This window comes from Mauremys reevesii, linkage group 7 (assembly GCF_016161935.1).
Source record: "Mauremys reevesii isolate NIE-2019 linkage group 7, ASM1616193v1, whole genome shotgun sequence".
Taxonomy (NCBI): domain Eukaryota; kingdom Metazoa; phylum Chordata; order Testudines; family Geoemydidae; genus Mauremys; species Mauremys reevesii.
In genome coordinates this window covers 30167462-30185629 of record NC_052629.1, presented here as the reverse complement: position 1 = coordinate 30185629, position 18168 = coordinate 30167462, and the positions used below count along the sequence as shown (strand labels likewise).

At 38.2% G+C, this 18168-nt stretch overlaps 1 protein-coding gene across 4 annotated transcripts in view; it reads right to left on the bottom strand.

Moving 5' to 3' along the window:
- BTAF1 (B-TFIID TATA-box binding protein associated factor 1) overlaps positions 1–18168 on the bottom strand; it is a 103104-nt gene that overhangs the window by 11746 nt on the left and 73190 nt on the right. For all 4 annotated transcript variants that reach the window (XM_039482529.1, XM_039482530.1, XM_039482531.1 and 1 more), the window contains exons 26-35: positions 13181–13333; positions 6992–7113; positions 6737–6904; positions 6435–6512; positions 6223–6352; positions 5308–5449; positions 5000–5130; positions 4417–4542; positions 3273–3425; positions 716–927 (exon numbers count right to left, since the gene is read on the bottom strand). In XM_039482529.1, the coding sequence (XP_039338463.1) occupies positions 716–927; positions 3273–3425; positions 4417–4542; positions 5000–5130; positions 5308–5449; positions 6223–6352; positions 6435–6512; positions 6737–6904; positions 6992–7113; positions 13181–13333 (1415 nt within the window). The remainder of the gene's footprint in view (positions 1–715; positions 928–3272; positions 3426–4416; positions 4543–4999; positions 5131–5307; positions 5450–6222; positions 6353–6434; positions 6513–6736; positions 6905–6991; positions 7114–13180; positions 13334–18168) is intronic.

Genomic DNA, 18168 nt, shown 5'->3' with positions numbered 1-18168 from the left:
TTTGTTTCATGTTTTCAAGATTTTCTTTGCAACGAGGAACAGAAATTTCAATTTTTTATTTTACAGGAAACCTGAGATTCTCCCCTATTCAAGAAAAAACACTCATCACTGCAAGAGTTGGAAACATTGCAATAGATCAAGACAGCAAGAAACCAGGAATTAGGATTGTATCCAGGTCTCTGCATGATGAACAGTGGACAAAAGAGGTAACCAAGCCAGCTCGCAAGTAAATGTTTTAGGCTTTACAATAAAGATCTGTTTTCATACTTCAATTGTTGTTATAAGTATATTCAGTATATTCTGAGTACACTTGAAATTTTGGTATCTCTTTTGTAGTAATAGCAAACCAAAGAAAGCCTATCATATGAAGATTTCCTAACAATTTAAGCCTAGTGTCATTCAGAATTTAATTTAATAATTTTTTTTTAAAGTGTGATGCTTATTTTATGACACATGGTTCCTTGCTAATCAGTTAGTATTTGTGAACACATCTTTACACTGGTTCATTTAATCTGATTCAAATTGCAAGATAAATTATGCAATGATAGTCTGCCAGTATAATCTGATCACATGAGTAGAAATTATAGTACCCTATCTTATTAAAAACTGCAAGAGCTCTCATGAGACAAGAGTCACTTCAATTTTGTATTCAAGTAAGTAATGCCATCCATTGTAGTCTGCCTTAAAACAAGAGGAAAAGAAGAGAGGAACTTACCGTGAAACAATGGAATGCCTTTGACCAGCAGGTATGCTGCCATCTAATCGCAAATATGTAACAGAGGGCAAGTGAGGTTTGAGAAGGTCATGTTCTACTATATCCAGCATGCTCTTGAGCTGACAGAAGATAAGTATCCTGTGCTGAGCCACAACAGCTTCTGTGCCATTCTCTGAAGAGCCACCATTTCCCAAACCACAGTCTAGTAGTAGCTTCAAGTAAATTTTAAAATAAAAATTACCACAATGGATTTCAGAGTAGCAGCCATGTTAGTCTGTATCCGCAAAAAAAACAGGAGTACTTGTGGCACCTTAAAGACTAACAAATTTATTTTAGCATGAGCTTTCGTGAGCTGCAGCTCACTTCTTCGGATGCATAGAATGGAACACACAGACAGAGGATATTTATACATACAGAGAACATGAAAAGGTGGAAGTATGCATACCAACAGGCAGAGTCTAATCAATTGAGATGAGCTATCGTTAGCAGGAGGAAAAAAACTTTTTGAAGTGATAATTAAGATGGCCCATAGAAGGTGTGAGGAGAACTTAACATAGGGAAATAGATTCAATTGGTGTAATGACCCAACCATTCCCAGTCTTTGTTTAGGCCACAGTTAATAGTATCTAGTTTGCATATTAATTCAAGTTCAGCAGTTTCTCTTTGGAGTCTGTTTTTGAAGATTTTTTGTTGCAAAATTGCCACCTTCAAGTCTGTCACTGAGTGGTTAGAGAGGTTGAAGTATTCCCCCACTGGTTTTTGAATGTTATGATTCCTGATGTCAGATTTGTGTCCATTTATTCTTTTGCGTAGAATATACATGTACATTGGCCAAACCGGACAGTCTCTACGCAAAAGAAGAAATGGACACAAATCTGACATCATTACACCAATTGAATCTATTTCTCTATGTTAAGTTCTCCTCACACCTTCTATGGGCCATCTTAATTATCACTTCAAAAAGTTTTTTTCCTCCTGCTAACGATAGCTCATCTCAATTGATTAGACTCTGCCTGTTGGTATGCATACTTCCACCTTTTCATGTTCTCTGTATGTATAAATATCCCCTGTCTGTGTGTTCCATTCTATGCATCCGAAGAAGTGAGCTGTAGCTCACGAAAGCTCATGCTAAAATAAATTTGTTAGTCTTTAAGGTGCCACAAGTACTCCTGTTTTTTTTGCACAATGGATTATGTCTCTCTTGTAAATAGTTATACTTACACTGCTGGCAGAAGTGAATAAAAATAATTTATACACACTCACTCTCTCACCCCCTCTAAATTAACAAATTCTTGCAGGGTATGTAATGAGCTATGAGTCAAATTCTGTAGGAAACAAGGAATATTGACTGTAGATCCTTTCACACTATGAAGGACCTGCAAAATCTGGCAGAAAACATAAAATTTCTTGTTTCCACAAAAACTGGTTTTAAAACAGGAAGTTTTCTATCGATACTGGATTAGTAAGAGGGTATAGCTTACTTAAAAATACATAACCATGTGTGATTATATAGAAAATTGAGTCAGTCTTCAATCACCAGCGGTCTCTTCTATAATAAGCAGGTAAAACAATATTCTGCTAAGAGTAAAAGGAAGCAGTACAGCAACAAAGAACAGAAAAAGCAACTTTCATACTTCAGATACCCTAAAGCACTTAAAAAAAAAAAAACCCAATGACTAAGGCCTGGATCCTGTATTGCGATTCACGTGTGCAGACTGCTGTGCCCACACAGATTACAATGCAGGATTGGAGAGATAATTACATCTCCATGAAATAACTACATACCTTCTGTATTTGTACAAAATCAACACTTCATACATATCCCATCTTTTTAATTATTTATGTCTATTTTCTTATGAAATGTAGTATTTTCTAAAAAAAATAATTTTAGCAAATATTCCTAGTGATCATTTCCATATATGCCTTGGATTAAAATTTGTAAAGATAAGTTCTAACTACTTGCCTGAAAATGGAGGTCCCATGCTAAGAGTGAACACTTGGTTAAAAAAGTGCAATACACCTCAATTTTACATGGAAATTGCATTAAAAACCCCCATCAATTTAAAAATCACTTCTGCCTGAAACTTTTAAACTTGCTATTACTTGTAACATCTTTGCTTAATATAACAAAGATTAGAGGGACAAAATATCTCCCCCTTTTTCCAGATTGTTAGCTGGCACTTTGTTTATGATCACCTTCACTGTAAAATCAAATAGTCCTGCCCAAATTCAGCATCACACATTGACTGCAAGGGGTCTCAGTTTCTTCTATTTGTGTGGATTCTTTTGCAAAGCAATGACAGAGAAATTATTTAACAGCTTCCTCCTTCCCCGCCCACCCCCAAAATAACCAAAACACACAAAAAACAGGAAAGTCAGACTGTAAAACCAGAAATATGGCAGACACTCAAGGACAGGTTAACTAATTTTTTAAATAAACTAAATTAGTAATTGATTTTTTTTTCAAAAACACAGTTATACAATAATCACAGTAACTCCAGAACAATAGACACATTTATGAACTTTGGGATACATAATACGTTCTAAGTATACTTACTTGTTTTAAAGCAGACAGTTTAGGCGCATGCTGGATATCTCGAAGGGATGAGTTATGAGCTGCAAGGTGCTCTGTGGTTCTCTTGTATTCTGGATGCTGGGTTGTTAACACTAATGCTGGATGGTTACATAGTTTTCGTAAATATTGTAATGCCTTTTAAATTTTGAGAGAAAAGTGGTGAGATTAGCAGCAACTAAAGACTATGGAAAATGGGGTGAACAAAATTGATATTTAATAATGTAGCCCACTTGGCCATAATTTCACAAGTTTGACAACAACAGATTTTTAAACATGTTTGTATCATACACTGATTTAAATAAAAAGTTAATTCCAGCTGAAAACTTGCTGCTGGCTAGTATTAAAACAATCTTAGCTCCAGCTCTGGAGACAGTGCATGAAGCCCTCTCAGAGTGTTATGTGACTCAGAAACAAGATTCGGACTTGGAAGCTGTGTGAGGCCCTTCAGAGAAGTATTGCCAAACCAGTTTACCTTAAGTTATTTTTGGATCCAAATTTATGAAGGATTGTGGGTCATGCACAATTTCAGTCTGGTGGGGAAATTCCCTCTCCCCAACCCAAACAAAAAACATTGCCTGCCTTTCCATTAGGGTGGAAAAATAGATAGAATGGGATAATTTATGTTTCTATATAAAAATTTCACTGTTCTAGACTGTTGTAGTGAAACTAACACTGATACGACTAAAATTATTCTTACCTGCACAGTTTTTGATATTTAAATTCACTGATAAACAGAACTTTTAATACTCCATTTCCAATTTAGAATAAAAACTCTAGCAGATGGATATACTTAAATATAGATTAATTCAGCAGAATATGTAAAAGAAAACCTATTATAGTTTAAATATTTTAAACACGAAGTTTCACTCTAAAATAAAACAGCAACACGTTATTTAATCATCATAGCTCTTCACATCATACCCAGACAAGTTGATCACAGCTATGGAAATTACTTCATTTAAACAGTAGGTTCAGGATTTAACCGAATTTACTTTGAACTATATTTCAACATCCAGTGTACAAAATTACTCTTTTCAGTAGGGTAGGATTTAAGTAGGATTTACTAGAATATAATCTATTAGAAATACATTAACAAGAGAGCACAAATTATTGAAGAAATCTGTACCTGAAACACATGTCCTGTAGCTTTAAGCTTTGGCCTTTCAGTCTCCTCACTCAGTGAAGCAGATGAAACAGTTTCATCAACATCACATTTGGCACGAGACTTGGCAAAATCTTCATAAAGTTGAACCTGTAGGGCCCCACCAGGTGAAAGAAAGGAGTGTGTGTTTAATATTAAACAAGAATGAGAAAATTTAAATTCCAGACTGCCTAATTATGCAACAAATGGGAAGAAAACTTAAAATTATAATTAATCTCATTCAACATAATCTTGATATTACAGTTTATGTGTAAACTCATTACTTGAAATTTTTACTTTTCAAGTTAATATGCATGAATTTGCAAATTAGTAAATTATTTCCTACAATGACCCACATTAGTGATGGCAGAAACACACTCCGCAGTGATTTTAAATTTTAAGCCTTATAAGAAAACATTTTCAAATCTGGGTGGTCTAAAATATGTCAAGGCTCACACTGAACTGATCCCAGGATCATGGACCTACAACTGACTCCTTTGTAGTCCCAACTAGTGCGGCGCAGATGCCGAGTACCAGAGAGATTCTATATCTTGCTTTTTAAACTTACCTGTAGAGAACTGAGAGTACAGTAATAATCTTGAATAATTTTGGGTGGAAGATCCTGTAGTACATCCTCTTTCATTCTTCTCAACAAAAATGGCAATACTTGACGGTGCAGTGCTTCCATTGCAAGAACTCCTAGGTGTCAACAGCAGATTTAGCAAATAGTTTAAAAACCACAACAAAGCAGCAAATTACTTCAAACATCACAAACAGAAGACTTTATACTGGGATATTGAAGTGTTTGATGTTTTCAGTAGCAATTTTGAGTTACAAAGAAACAAGAAAGAAAACAGATTGGAGCTTGTGCCTTACCTGCCTCTTGTTCTCGACTGGAACTCCGAGCATCTCTACTTGCTAATATTGGTTTGCCATAACGAGCTGCAAACTGGCGTTCAGTACCCAAAAATCCTGGCATAAGGAAGTCAAACAGTGACCACAACTCTAAAACGTTATTCTGAAGATAAGAGAAAGATCTGTTAAAACATTTCCAAAACTGAAAACAGTTTCCAATATTATGGAGTATTTCCTTATTTTTGAATGTTTACCCTATAATACAGTGCAATGAAGCTCTTGACACCAATTATGATCTTTTAGCTGTTTTGCATGTCTGGGAGACTGACAGCTGGGTGGGGATGAAATTGAGGATTAGGTAAGGGGAAGGCCCTAATGGTACCTTCATAGGCCAGAACTAAAAAGTGACTTCAGAATGTGTACTCGGTAATTGATGCCTGGATTTCCCCAACACTTCCAGGCATCAATCAAACCGTGCCCTCTGGATAGCTGGAGAGAGAGAGTGGCAATACCCTAAGGGCATTGGCGACCTCAACTCAATCCAAGGCAGACATCCCGAGGAGAGAAGTCTTATATACCACAAGGGGGTTCAAAATGTGAGGGACTTTGAGTTGATATGATGATCATGTGCCATGAGTTTTTGGAATGGAACCCTCTGGGTTCCATAAAGGTGGAAAACCAACCCACTGAAACAGTTTGGGGAAAAAATGGAGTGGGAGTACTTCTGAGTCCCCCCACCACTGTGGGTTTTTCCATATGTGAAATGGTGAGCACAAGCCTCAGATGTTCAGGAGAGCACTCATGGGTATTTCACAATAAGCAGCTATATACTGAACAGGACAGCTAAGATCATGAGGACAGTGAAGTAACTGCAAAAATAATTTCCCTTTGCCTCTTCCACTCCCACCCTCTTGAAACAGGGTGTGTAGCAATTACCTGGATTGGTGTCCCAGAAAGAATGATCCTATAATTGGCAGTCAACTGCTTTACTGCTTTTGACAATTTTGTTTTTCCATTTTTGATTACATGGCCTTCATCAAGAATACAGTAGTTAAACTTAATATTTCTAGGAAATAAAGGAAGTCTGATTTAATATTTTTAAAATATTAATAAAGCAAGAAAGCAAGAAAGCAAACATTAGTTCTTACCTGAAGAAATCAATGTCATTTCGCACAACATCATATGAAGCTACTATGAGATTGTGCCTTTTCACCTGGTGTTGTAATCTTAAAACAGATATGGAGAAACAGTGTTCAGGGCAAATATAAATAACTAGGTCTTCATTTCCACCCACAAAAGTACTTTAAACATTCTACGATTTACTGTCCACATAAAAAGCTAAGTTATTTTTTCAGCAGTTTACAAAGAATTTTGAATCAAATCTTTAATCTTAATCAAATAAAGAATATATTTTCAAGTCAAAGTATTTTTTCTGCAATGTAGTGTTTACCTTGCTCTTTCAGTGGGAGGTCCGGTATAGTGCAAAGGATTGAGATACTCTTTGGAGCAAAATTTACTCACTTCATCCACCCAATGACCTGTAAGCGTTGGAGGACAAACCACCAAGGATGGAAGAGGAACACAGTCTACCAATTTAGTTCTTGCATATTCTTGAGCCCTTTAGAGTATCAAACATTAAGAACGTAATGTTACTTTTAGTATCTTAAATAAAATCCTCAAAGTGCATGATAGAACAGCAGCTTACCTGAGGCAATGATCTCCTGCAAGAATACAAATGGACTGCAATGTTTTTCCTAAACCCATATCATCACAAAGAATTCCATGAAGTTTGTACTTATTGAGAAATGCCAGCCAATTCACACCATCCTTTAAAAAAGGAGAAAGTGCAGGAGACAAAAGGTGTAAAGAGTCAGGTGTTTTGATTAGAGCAATCAATTAATCATTCCTTCAAAATGCTTGTGTGCCGGATATGCCATGCACTGTCAAACTCCAGCCTGATTTCATCCAACTTTTAAACTACTACTACAGATGTCCATGCATTGCTCTGGGTGCCTATCCCATAAGTAACCCCCTTTCTCCACACAGCTCCAAAGGACTGCCCATAAAAGTATCCACTTCAGCTCACCATCTCCTCAACAACCTTATAGAAAAGAGGGGGAAAAAATGCTCCTCAGGTGCTGGAATATGGATGAGCAGAAACCCTTGCAAAGAAACTCACACATATCCTAGTCAGTTTCTCTTTGCAGTCTTCATCACTATGTAATGTACAACCACTTGGCTATTAAAACATGCAGAGGGTAGAAAACTGGAATATGTTATACTTGAAGGAAAATCAAGTAACATCTCCCCAAATCCATGACGGATGGCCTCCACCCTTTGTTTGCTTTGATATTCATTATTACCAAGCCCAAGATTAAAAAATCATGAGTCAGAATCCCCCCAAAATCACAGGATTCTTAAATAAATAAATAAAACTATCTATCTTTAGCTTTCTAAACCTCCCCCACCCCATGCATGTGACAGACTGAAAATTCAACCTTAATTGCATATAAATATATGGCATCACAGACACAAACCCCAACTCACTGACTCAGCCTGTCCCCTTTCCCCTCCCCACCACTGGATTAAAAGTGTCCCCTGGACAACCATTATCTGACTCCCTCCTGGACTTTGCCGTCTCCCCACTCTTGCCCCCTTTCTTCAGTTTGCAACTGGGGGGGCAGGAGAGCCAGAAAGCTGGCCTGGGTTCCCAGTACCATTAACTACCCTTCCTGGATTTGTTGGGGTGGGAGATTTGAGGGTGATGCTCCTGCTGCCACCAAGCTTATGGGGATGAGAGAGTCTCCACTGCGCGTCCCTTTATATATTCCTTATGTCGTTAACAGCACAATATTAAGGACAAATGGTAAGTCTCAGCATCTCTCTAAACTTTACAGTAAACACCAGACTCTATATAGGATAACGCACTACTAAAAAGTGTCATAATTTAAGCAAAATTATATTATACTTGTTTATAGCTGGCTAAACAGTTTAGTTACTAGTATCTTGGAGATGTTAGAATAGTTTAAGATTTTGCTTGTGACTTCTCTAAACAGAATTTGTCTGAAAGATTCAAAACTTCTGGTCTGCACTTTTGTTATGCTCTTCATGTACTTTTAAAATTGAAGATTTGCACTAACTGAAACATGCTTCTCAACCTCTTTCACACGTTAGCCCGTTTCTTGATTTTGCATGTTTATTTCCAAATATCAACCAGTCTCTTTTCACATGCTGAAGAAGATGGAGGAATCTGAACGCAGACGAGAAGCAAGAGGAATCAGAGGTTGTGTTGTATAAAGGCCTTGCCATCACACTGTAGGAGTAATATATACTTGGTAGATTCCCAAATAGCACTCCTGGACCACATATATGAAAAGGTTCTTAATATGCAACATCTGAAAGTACTTTTCCAATATCTAGTCCTAATGTGATGCTTGTTTAGTAATGCAGTCAAATGCTGTCGTCACTAACATAGAACGTTGGATTCAAGAGGTTTGCAGCAGCATGTACTAGCTTGCAGCTAAAATTCTTCCCATCTATGAATACAGTTTTTCATTTCTTCCTGACTTGTGAGTGGAGATTAACTTAGTTTCTCAAAAACAGTTGATTTTTATCTTGTCCGTAAGCTGACGAAAGTCTGAAAAAGGGGCTTTGAGGGAGTCAATTACACTGATTGCAGAAGCAACTGGCAATAAAATCTTCAGAGTTCTGCAGGTGAACCCCAAACTACTACTACTATAGACATCCTCATTAAAGTAGTGTCATACACTTTAAGCTACTTTAAGATTTTCAATTATCACTGTTTCTTGAAGATTTTTTTTTTAAAACTGAACTTTCCAAATGACATCACCACACTTCCCAGTCTTATTTTGCTAGAAAGCTTCAGTGCTACCATTATATTCCTACCATGCTTTTCTCCCTGTGTTTTCATGTTTTATAACTTCTTTGGCTCTTTTTAAAAGATCTTTTCCAGTGTACCCAACTTCACATAGTCATTAAGAAGCAGGTTAAGGTGTTATCATACAGTTGAGGATTTCTTCCCTCCATGTATCCGTCCACAAATCTGTAAGTACGGCCAGACAAAGTGCTTCCTTGATTCTTTTTCTTGCAGTTTGCATTAAATGTTCATATTCTGACTGTAGAAGAGAGGCTTGCTCAAAGAATGTCTGCTGGGTGACTGGCATGATTGTCTTAATAGTTTAAATGGTTCCTGCCAATAAGTCTTTTCCATGACTTATAGTGAGGAACCAGAAACATGCATCAGCCTTGAGAGAGTTTGGTCAATTTTTTGTTGCCATTCAAGCATCACCTTGTCTGTAATGAAGTCATTTTGGATATATCTGGCTGAAATGCTTGTTTTCCTGATAACTGAAGAGCTGAACTTGTGTATAACAATTCCAGATGGTGGTGTGTCAGAAGCAGGACTTCTGGATCAAGGATGATTGTTGCAAGTGCAACCACTGTCAGTATCATCTCTTCTTGACCTTCACTGCCACTCATGAAGGGTTTTTTTTAATGTCTGCAGGACATTTTACATGCAAGGATGAGTTTGGCCATCCTCATAGCATTTGAAAATGCACATTTCACTCGCCAGTATTTGCAAGATACAGATCCTTTTTGTCTGAATGACTGTCAGTGTGGAAATGCTTCCATGGTCATATCATTTTTGCTGAGGGAAAAGAAAAAGAGCTCCTCCATGCCAGGTGCATTTGGTTCCTCCTGCAGATCTCTGGGTCAGGAATTGGAGGCAGAATCCATTCCAGCCCCCCTAAAATCCTCCTTCAAGGCCCTGGATGCACAGGCCTCTTGCTCTCTAGCCGAGTGACTACACAGGCATGCTACAGACTGTTAGGTTCCCTGCATGACAGAGGGTGTCAACCTCCTAGTCCGCTGAGAGGTCTCTGGGATGAGTGGGCTGCTCATCAGGGCCAGTCAGGAGGACAGCAGCTGCTTCCCCCTCAGGCTCACATTGTTTCCACACCAAACTCCACTTCCAGGACAGAAGTCAGAGACAGGCAGGCAGTAAGCCATATATTGTATATAAACCAACAGTATATAGTGATTGTAATGACCCAATACTGTAAGTTTTTAAATAAAGTAACTTCATTTGAAATATTTAATTAGAAGAATTCTGAAGGATGGAAATGCAGCAGTAATAAGACTACTCTAAACACTAACTGTTCATTCTGAAAGAAAATATTTCACGCAAATTTCTTTTCAATTTTTCCCAGAATTGAATCAGAAGCATGCAGAGTCCAGACTATCAGTTCAGGTCCATTTGGGCATTCTGTAACCAACAGCTTTTATGTAGTGGATACACTGACTTATTCCTCAGCTTTGAATGGATGTATCCCAGTTTGAAAAGATTAATTTTACGCTTGTTGAATTCGCTGAACACAGATGCAACTGCATCTTAAGTTCAATGAAGTCACATGGGGAAAAAATCTGAAGAATGCTGACATTCCATGATGTTAGAGGAGAAACTTTTTCCTTGATAGTGGATGAAAACTGACTTGAGACATGGAGCTTCTTCTATTTTAATTGTAATTAAATATGGGAGAAAGTCAGGATTTTTGCTGAACAACCACTACCTTGCAATTCCTTCTTGCTCAGCTGACAGTTTCTTTAGTTGGCCAACATATGCAAAGGACTAATTGTACCTTTTGTCCTTTTGGTTTTCATTTATCAGTAGATCAAATCATACACTGCATGCAACAGCAACTGGTTTCGACTGACTTATTGAGTTCTTTGCTTCTTGGTAAATCCCTTGATTATTAGTTATACTGATCATTTTATCTTCAAGTTCTGCCTGATTATTAGGGCCCTAAAAAAAATTAATGACTGTGAAAAACATGTCCCAGACCGTGAAATCTGGTCTCCACCATGAAATCTGTACCGTTATGTACTTTTACCCTATACTCAAAATGGGGGGTGGGAGGGGTGTCAAGATCCAAACAAGGGGTTGCAAGGTTATTGTAGGGGGGGCCACCCTGAAGAGCAGCAGCGGCTAGCCAGATGCCAAGTGCTGAAGGCTGTGCTGCTGCCAGCAGCAGCAGCGCAGAAGTATAATATTGCTACCTTTACTTCTGCGCTACTGCTGGTGGTGGCACTGCCTTTAGAGCAGTGCGCCCGGCCAGCAGCCACCACTCTCCAGCTGTCCAGCTCTGAAGGCAGCGCAGAAGTAAGGGTGGGAATACTGCCTACAATAGCCTTGCAACTCCCTTTTGGGTCAGGACCCTCCAGTTTGAGAAATGCTGACTTAAGGGCTTTATGTGTTTAGGTTTTTAAATATATATTCATGCCTTGTTACAATACCATGAAATTTAAGATTTAAATATCTGAAACTATGAAATTCAATATTTTTAAAGTATGATGACTGAAATTTACCAAAATGGACCATGAATTTGGTAGGGCCCTACTCATGATCACTCACAATCTTGAGATAATGCAGCCAATTTTTAATGTGTGTTTCCAGGCATGTTATTTGACTGTTTCTTTGAGTGTCACCAGGAATTTGGTGTGTTTACATGCCCTTGGCATTCTTTTAACAAGGCTTCTGGCCGATTGTGATTATGAAAATACTTCTGTAAATCTACAAAATGTTTAATCAACATAATTTGTGCAAGACCTTGTCCAAGTAGATTTAGCCAATGTGACGTACATCCATACATAACCAAAGTGTCATCATCTTGTTCCAAATCACTTCTCACATATTGCATCTTTTTCTCATTGTCTGCCAGGTAGCTCTTAGCAAATGAACTGTATGGCTATGGTGCCAACGCCTTGGCTTTTCTTGCTAGTGTAGCACAGTATGTTCCAGGTCTTATTACGTCCAGTATCAACCACTGACACATAACCCTCAATTTCCCCTATCTGCACACAGTTATCTCTGGGTCATTGTGAACATTACTCCAGCCATCCTGTATTAATGTGACTGCTTTTCATGTAATCCATTGCATGCTTCTACCCTGAAGTCAGCAGTAACTATGTCTAACAGCTCACCTGCTTTCAACTGAGTGCTTTGTAATCTGGCCTTACGCAGCTGATCATTGCTTGAAAATTTGGATGCTCAACAGATAAGGGAATATCACAGCCATAAAAAAAAAGTTGCAATTTTCACATTTATTTTTTGCTTCAGTTCTGGAGTTGTTTTTGTTAAAAAACTTCTTCTTTGTTGTATTTGGCCAATCTGGATCCGACTTTCTTTCATACAATCTGCCTTCCAACTCACGTTGTCTTTGCAATTTCTGAATGCAAGACTCTGTCATCTTCATGAACTTTCTCAAAATTAGCCATGAATTGGGTCAAGTGTTTTTCCACCTTTGTTCATGCTGAAATATTTTACTTGAGTCACTGTATTCACTGAGTTCAGTTGCACTACAGCCAGCCAGTTCAAGAGAAAGTACTGGACTGGACAGTTAGTTTGGTAGTTTTCCTCAAAACAGAAACAGCAGCTTCTGAATCTTGGAATCCCTCTTTGTTTGCTAAACATATTTTCATTGCTAAACAAAGAAGGGGAATTCCCAGATTCAGAAGTTTCAGTTTTTGTTTCAAGTATCCAAGGCAATAGCATACAGCTTTAAGTTGAGGCTTTTTTTTGTTTTATCGTCTTTAATTAAAATTAGATCATATTATTGCAAAACTATCCTCAAGTTGCTATTTTTCAATAACTGTCATTAATTTATTCTAATAGTTATATTCTTCCCAGTTTCCGATTAAAAGGGTTTAAAACAGTATTTACTAATGCCTTGTCCTAAACTATTTTTTTTCCAGGAAATTACCAACCCTGAAAGTCTGTCAGTTTACTGTCTGAGTTTTAGTGTACAAAATTTGTTATAATTATGCACTATAAGTCATCATGATTTTCTTGTAAAGTAAAGGCAGAAGTTTTTACCTGCTGATATTTTCTGAGCTCTGCTTTGATTGGGACCGGAATTTTATAGTTTTCCAATTTTTTTCCATCCAATAGTTGCTCCAGAAAATGGCGCTCTTTGGCTTTCAGTAGGATTAATTCTTCAGACATGTTCGGTGGATCTGGAATGCCAGCCTGAAATAATGATTAAAAAAAATACAGTAACCTTGTACAAAACCTTATATAGAAAGAGCAAATGCAAACTAGAGTCTCACATTCACCAGAAGAGTTAATAAGCATATAGCATTTTCACAAAGTATTTTTTAAAATTGCATATTCCCAAAGGCTTCTTTTCAAATGTGTGATAAAAAAGGTCACTTGCTTGATCTTGGAGAATTGACAAAAACAGAACATATCCTGAACATTTACCAAAGGAAAAAACTCCACTATAAACTTTTGTACCCAAAAGAGGAACATAATCATGTGGAAGTTAGATTGTTCTGCCTTTACTTAATAAGGTAGCTTCACCAGTCGGCTGATAAAAAACTGACACCTTTTCTTCCCAAGCTACAACCTACCCCCAAAGACTAGTAGATAACTTTCCCAAGAGTACTCAAATTCCAAACTATAACCTAAAATGTGAACTAAGTAGAAAGGTAAGATTCCAATTGTTGGAGGGGTGTGAGAGAGAGAGTACTACAACAAACCATTATCAGGACCTTTGACAAGACTCTCAGTTGCTGTTCTTAGGCCAAAAGGCAAAAGCAGAGAATTGAAAACATTGAGAACCTATGGTGAATCCGAGAAATATGTTGAGAGGAAGTTTTAGATTGAAGGTATGAATTCAATGAAGGGATAAAAGCCTCCTGGCTTCATGACAGCTGTGATGGACCAATAGCTTTCAAACTGCAGGCTCTAGATGAGCAGTCCACAATGAATCAAAAGGACTTTGTCAGCCTATTAAATTTACATGTAGCCTTAGGAAAGGCAGGTTTTACATCAGATTTCACCTGGAGACAGATTAATGCTCTAATATTTAAGTGAACTGGGAAGCAATCATCAATCTCTGCCTGTGCTTATATGGAGGGGACGGACGGACACACCCAGTTTCTTTGCCTCAGAGAGGGTTAGGGTAGATGTCACTGCCTCCACTAATGACAGGTTTCAGAGTAGCAGCCGTGTTAGTCTGTATCCGCAAAAAAAAAAAAAAAAACAGGAGAACTTGTGACACCTTAAAGACTAACAAATTTATTTAAGCATGAGCTTTCGTGAGCTACAGCTCACTTCTTAGCTCACGAAAGCTCATGCTTAAATAAATTTGTTAGTCTTTAAGGTGCCACAAGTTCTCCTGTTTTTTTTTGCCTCCACTAAATGTCTCAGTCTTCTGAAGGAAATTGTCTGGCATACCACTGAGTGGAAGGCTCTGAGTATTGGTTAAATTTCACCTCAGGATAAGGGTCCAAGTCCAGAGAACAATTCCCTTCTTCTGAGCTTCCGAGGATGGTGGGTCTACAAAAAGTGGTGGTTGGGGCCTCTGTACAAGCTTCAGTGTCATTCACCAATGAGTGCAACAGGACTAGTAGTGGACAGGGAAATGAAGAATCAAAGAATATGAATGAAGCCAGTCCCAGACCATAGGTTGGCAGTTTCCTGTCTGCTCCTCCATTTTGTTTTGTGTAGGGAAAAGGAGAAGGCAGTGATGACTGTAGCTGCAATGGACAGAATGGAACCCCTCTCTTACTGAGCAGTATGCCAAGCCTACTCATGAAGCTTGACTGCCTGAAGAAGGGAGGAAGACAAGAGATTCCCTTCTGCCTTGGTCTCTTGGAAGTCAGACGTAAAAGCCACTCAAATGTTCAGACTGAGGTGTGAGGGGTGTGTGTGCATAATTCCCTCCACAGTCGTCAGTCACCACTTCCCGGATTGATTCAGTGCTGGGTGGGCAGCCCCATAGCACCAAACCTGGGGGCAGAGTGAACTCAGTGGACCTCCCTACTGCCTAGAGGGCGAGTGGCTGTAGATGGCCAGAGAGTCAGGCACCTTAAATATATTTAAAAATCTGGCCCATAGGGCCTACTCTGGTCAGTGCCATGTCTGTGTCACCTATGAAGTGCTTTGAGATTCCTCTTCTGACTAGCTGCCCACATCTTTACTTAGCTGATCGGTTGACTCAAGTGTCCGATCTTTGTCAAGGTACAGAAGTGACTGATTAGTGGGGGTAGGGCTACTAGCTGAAGTGAAAAAGGCTCCGAAGTCTTATATAAGCCACGTGGTAGCGTTATCTAATAAAGGCACAAGCAACCCAGTTTTCAGATTATTTTAGTACTCCAATTAGAAAAGCATGCAACTTCATTTTGATTTTTTAAATGCATTATCTGTTCAATCCCCTTTTCTATTTTATATTAAAAACAAAAACAAAGTTATAGCAAAACCATTTATCATGAAGATGTACAATATAGTAATGATAAACTAAATTGTTTACTCTGTATTATCTCTTCCAAGCATAGTTTCCTAGTCTTATATTTTCATGGCTCACTGGAATGAATATTTGAAATTAAGTGATCAGAGAAATACAAGAACTGTGCACACTGAATTAACTTCCAAATACAATCTCACAACCACTTTAAAATATAAATTTCACTGTTCTGGTTGATTGGGAGCCAATATACATCAGAAATCCCATGTTTGTTCACAGCTCTTTTATTGAGTCAGCAACTGAATAAAGCCTCACATTTTGGAAATGTTCTAAAAGCCTGAAGACAATGCACAAGAGTCTGAACAATGGATACATTCTCTTATATTATAAAAACCTTAAGTTGTTTGCCAGAGACAAACAAATCTAAAGTGAAACCAAATGGTCGTGATAAAAACAACAAGGAGTCTGGTGGCACCTTAACGACTAACAGATTTATTTGGGCATAAACTTTCATGGGTAAAAAACCTCACTTCTTCAGATGCATCAAGTGAGGTTTTTTACCCACGAAAGCTTATACACAAATAAATCTGTTAATCTTTAAAGTGCCACTGAACTCCTTGTTTTTGTGAATACAGACTAACACAGGTACCTCCTGATACGTGAGAAAATAAACACTCAATTCATTTTCAGCACTAACTCCTGAAAACAGGGGATTTTTCCCTCTTTGAAACAAAGACTGTTCTAATACCCCATTCACAAATATATACAAACACACAAATACCACATCACAACACCCCTTGCTAATCATGGTCACGTCCCCTTAATTCCTCCTAAAAATAAGCTGACAGGTTGGCATTCATTACAGCTGCCTGAAACAGAGGAGGCCTAGAAGCTAGATAGAAGACACTGCCAATATTTCTATGCAGCCAGGACAAGTCTGATGTCTAGAAGTGGATTATTTCACAGGTGGAAGGGGCGGGGGGGGGGGGGGGGGAGAAGAGGAGTGGATAAGAGTAGACAGATATCCTACTTTATTTTTAACCTTCGTTTATAATACAAAATGAAGTCTGTTACCCAATTTTCCTTTCTACGACCTCACCTCCTAATTGGAGATATTTGGGTTGCCCTCATATCCAGAGAATACTGGAGGCAGTTTACACTTGCCCAAGACTTTGATATGCCCCTTCGTCCCTCACACAAAAGGAGTACTTCCAAAGCTATATTAAAACACTGAAGTGCTATTAATAGATTAATTCAAATGCTTACTCAGCTCAAAGCCTTATTCAATAGCAGTAACTGTATAACTAGAGCTGAGAATAGGCCATCACAGAAATCCAAGAATTTAACTCTGATTGGATGCATCGGGAGGAAAAGAAAAGTTGAAGAAAGAAAAATAGGTAGCAGTCCTGACATCTACGCCAAACAAACATTTGGGATACTAATTTTTCCTTTCTGCTCACTGGTACTAATGCCTAGACCACTGTCCTGATAAAAGGATACTGCTGCTGAGGATTAAAGGTCCATCTTGTAAGGCATTTACAAAATGTGCTGATGGATTACTAAGTAGCACCTTTGCTTATTTCTTCTGTGGTGGCTACTGACCTTTCTACCCAACCCTTCTAAATCTACTGGGCCCTGATCCCTTCTGTAATCAATCAGTCTGTCTGCAGCTGCATATGCTTCAATGAGGCAGTAACTGATCCACCTAGTTATGTAGGATTTAGATGCTTTTAAGTACAGACATTTAGAATGGAAGGAAAAAAAGAGATGTAACCCTGAATTCATCAGTTCTAAGTTAAATCTTAACAGCTTTTTTCCACTTCTGATATGTGTAGCAACTTTTCTTTCAGCTGAGGCCCAAACAAAGGAAGAGAAATCTCCTGTAACATATGAAAGAAATGACTAGAGTATGAAGAACAACCTTGCCCTTGTGTGGAAGGCACATTAAGATGCATCTTCTAAGAAATATTTCAGAGTCATCTTGTCCAGTGGTTCTCAACCTTTCCAGACTATTGTACCTCTTTCAGGAGTCTTGCGTACCCCAAGTTTCACCTCACATAAAAACTGCTTGCTTACAAAATCAGACAAAAATACAAGAGTGTCACAGCCACTATTACTGAAAAATTGCTTCCTTTCTCATATTTACCATATAATTATAAAATAAATCAATTGAAATATAAATCTTGTACTTACGTTTCAGTGTATAATATATAGAGAAGTATAAACAAGTCGTCTGAAATTTTAGTTTGTACTGACTTCACTAGTGCTTTTTATGTAGCCTGTTGTAAAAATAGACAAATATCTAGATGTGTTGCTGTCCCCCCGGAAAACCACTGCGTACCCATGGGGGTACATGTACTCCTGGCCAAGAATCACTTTTCTTGCCAATGTAATTGTGAATAGGATGCATGTATTTATTGGGAGGAAATATAGGGAATTAGATATCACCAGCATGAGCAGATTGGCTGTTACAATGTATAGCCCTGTAGAGGGGTACTAGGTTGAAGAGACAGGCAAAACTGTTCTGTTGGATAGGCATGCTTGCCCAGGCTTCCCCCCACCCTGCAGCTGGATCTCAAATTGACAAGGTAAGGTCCACAGAGGTGCCAGAGCT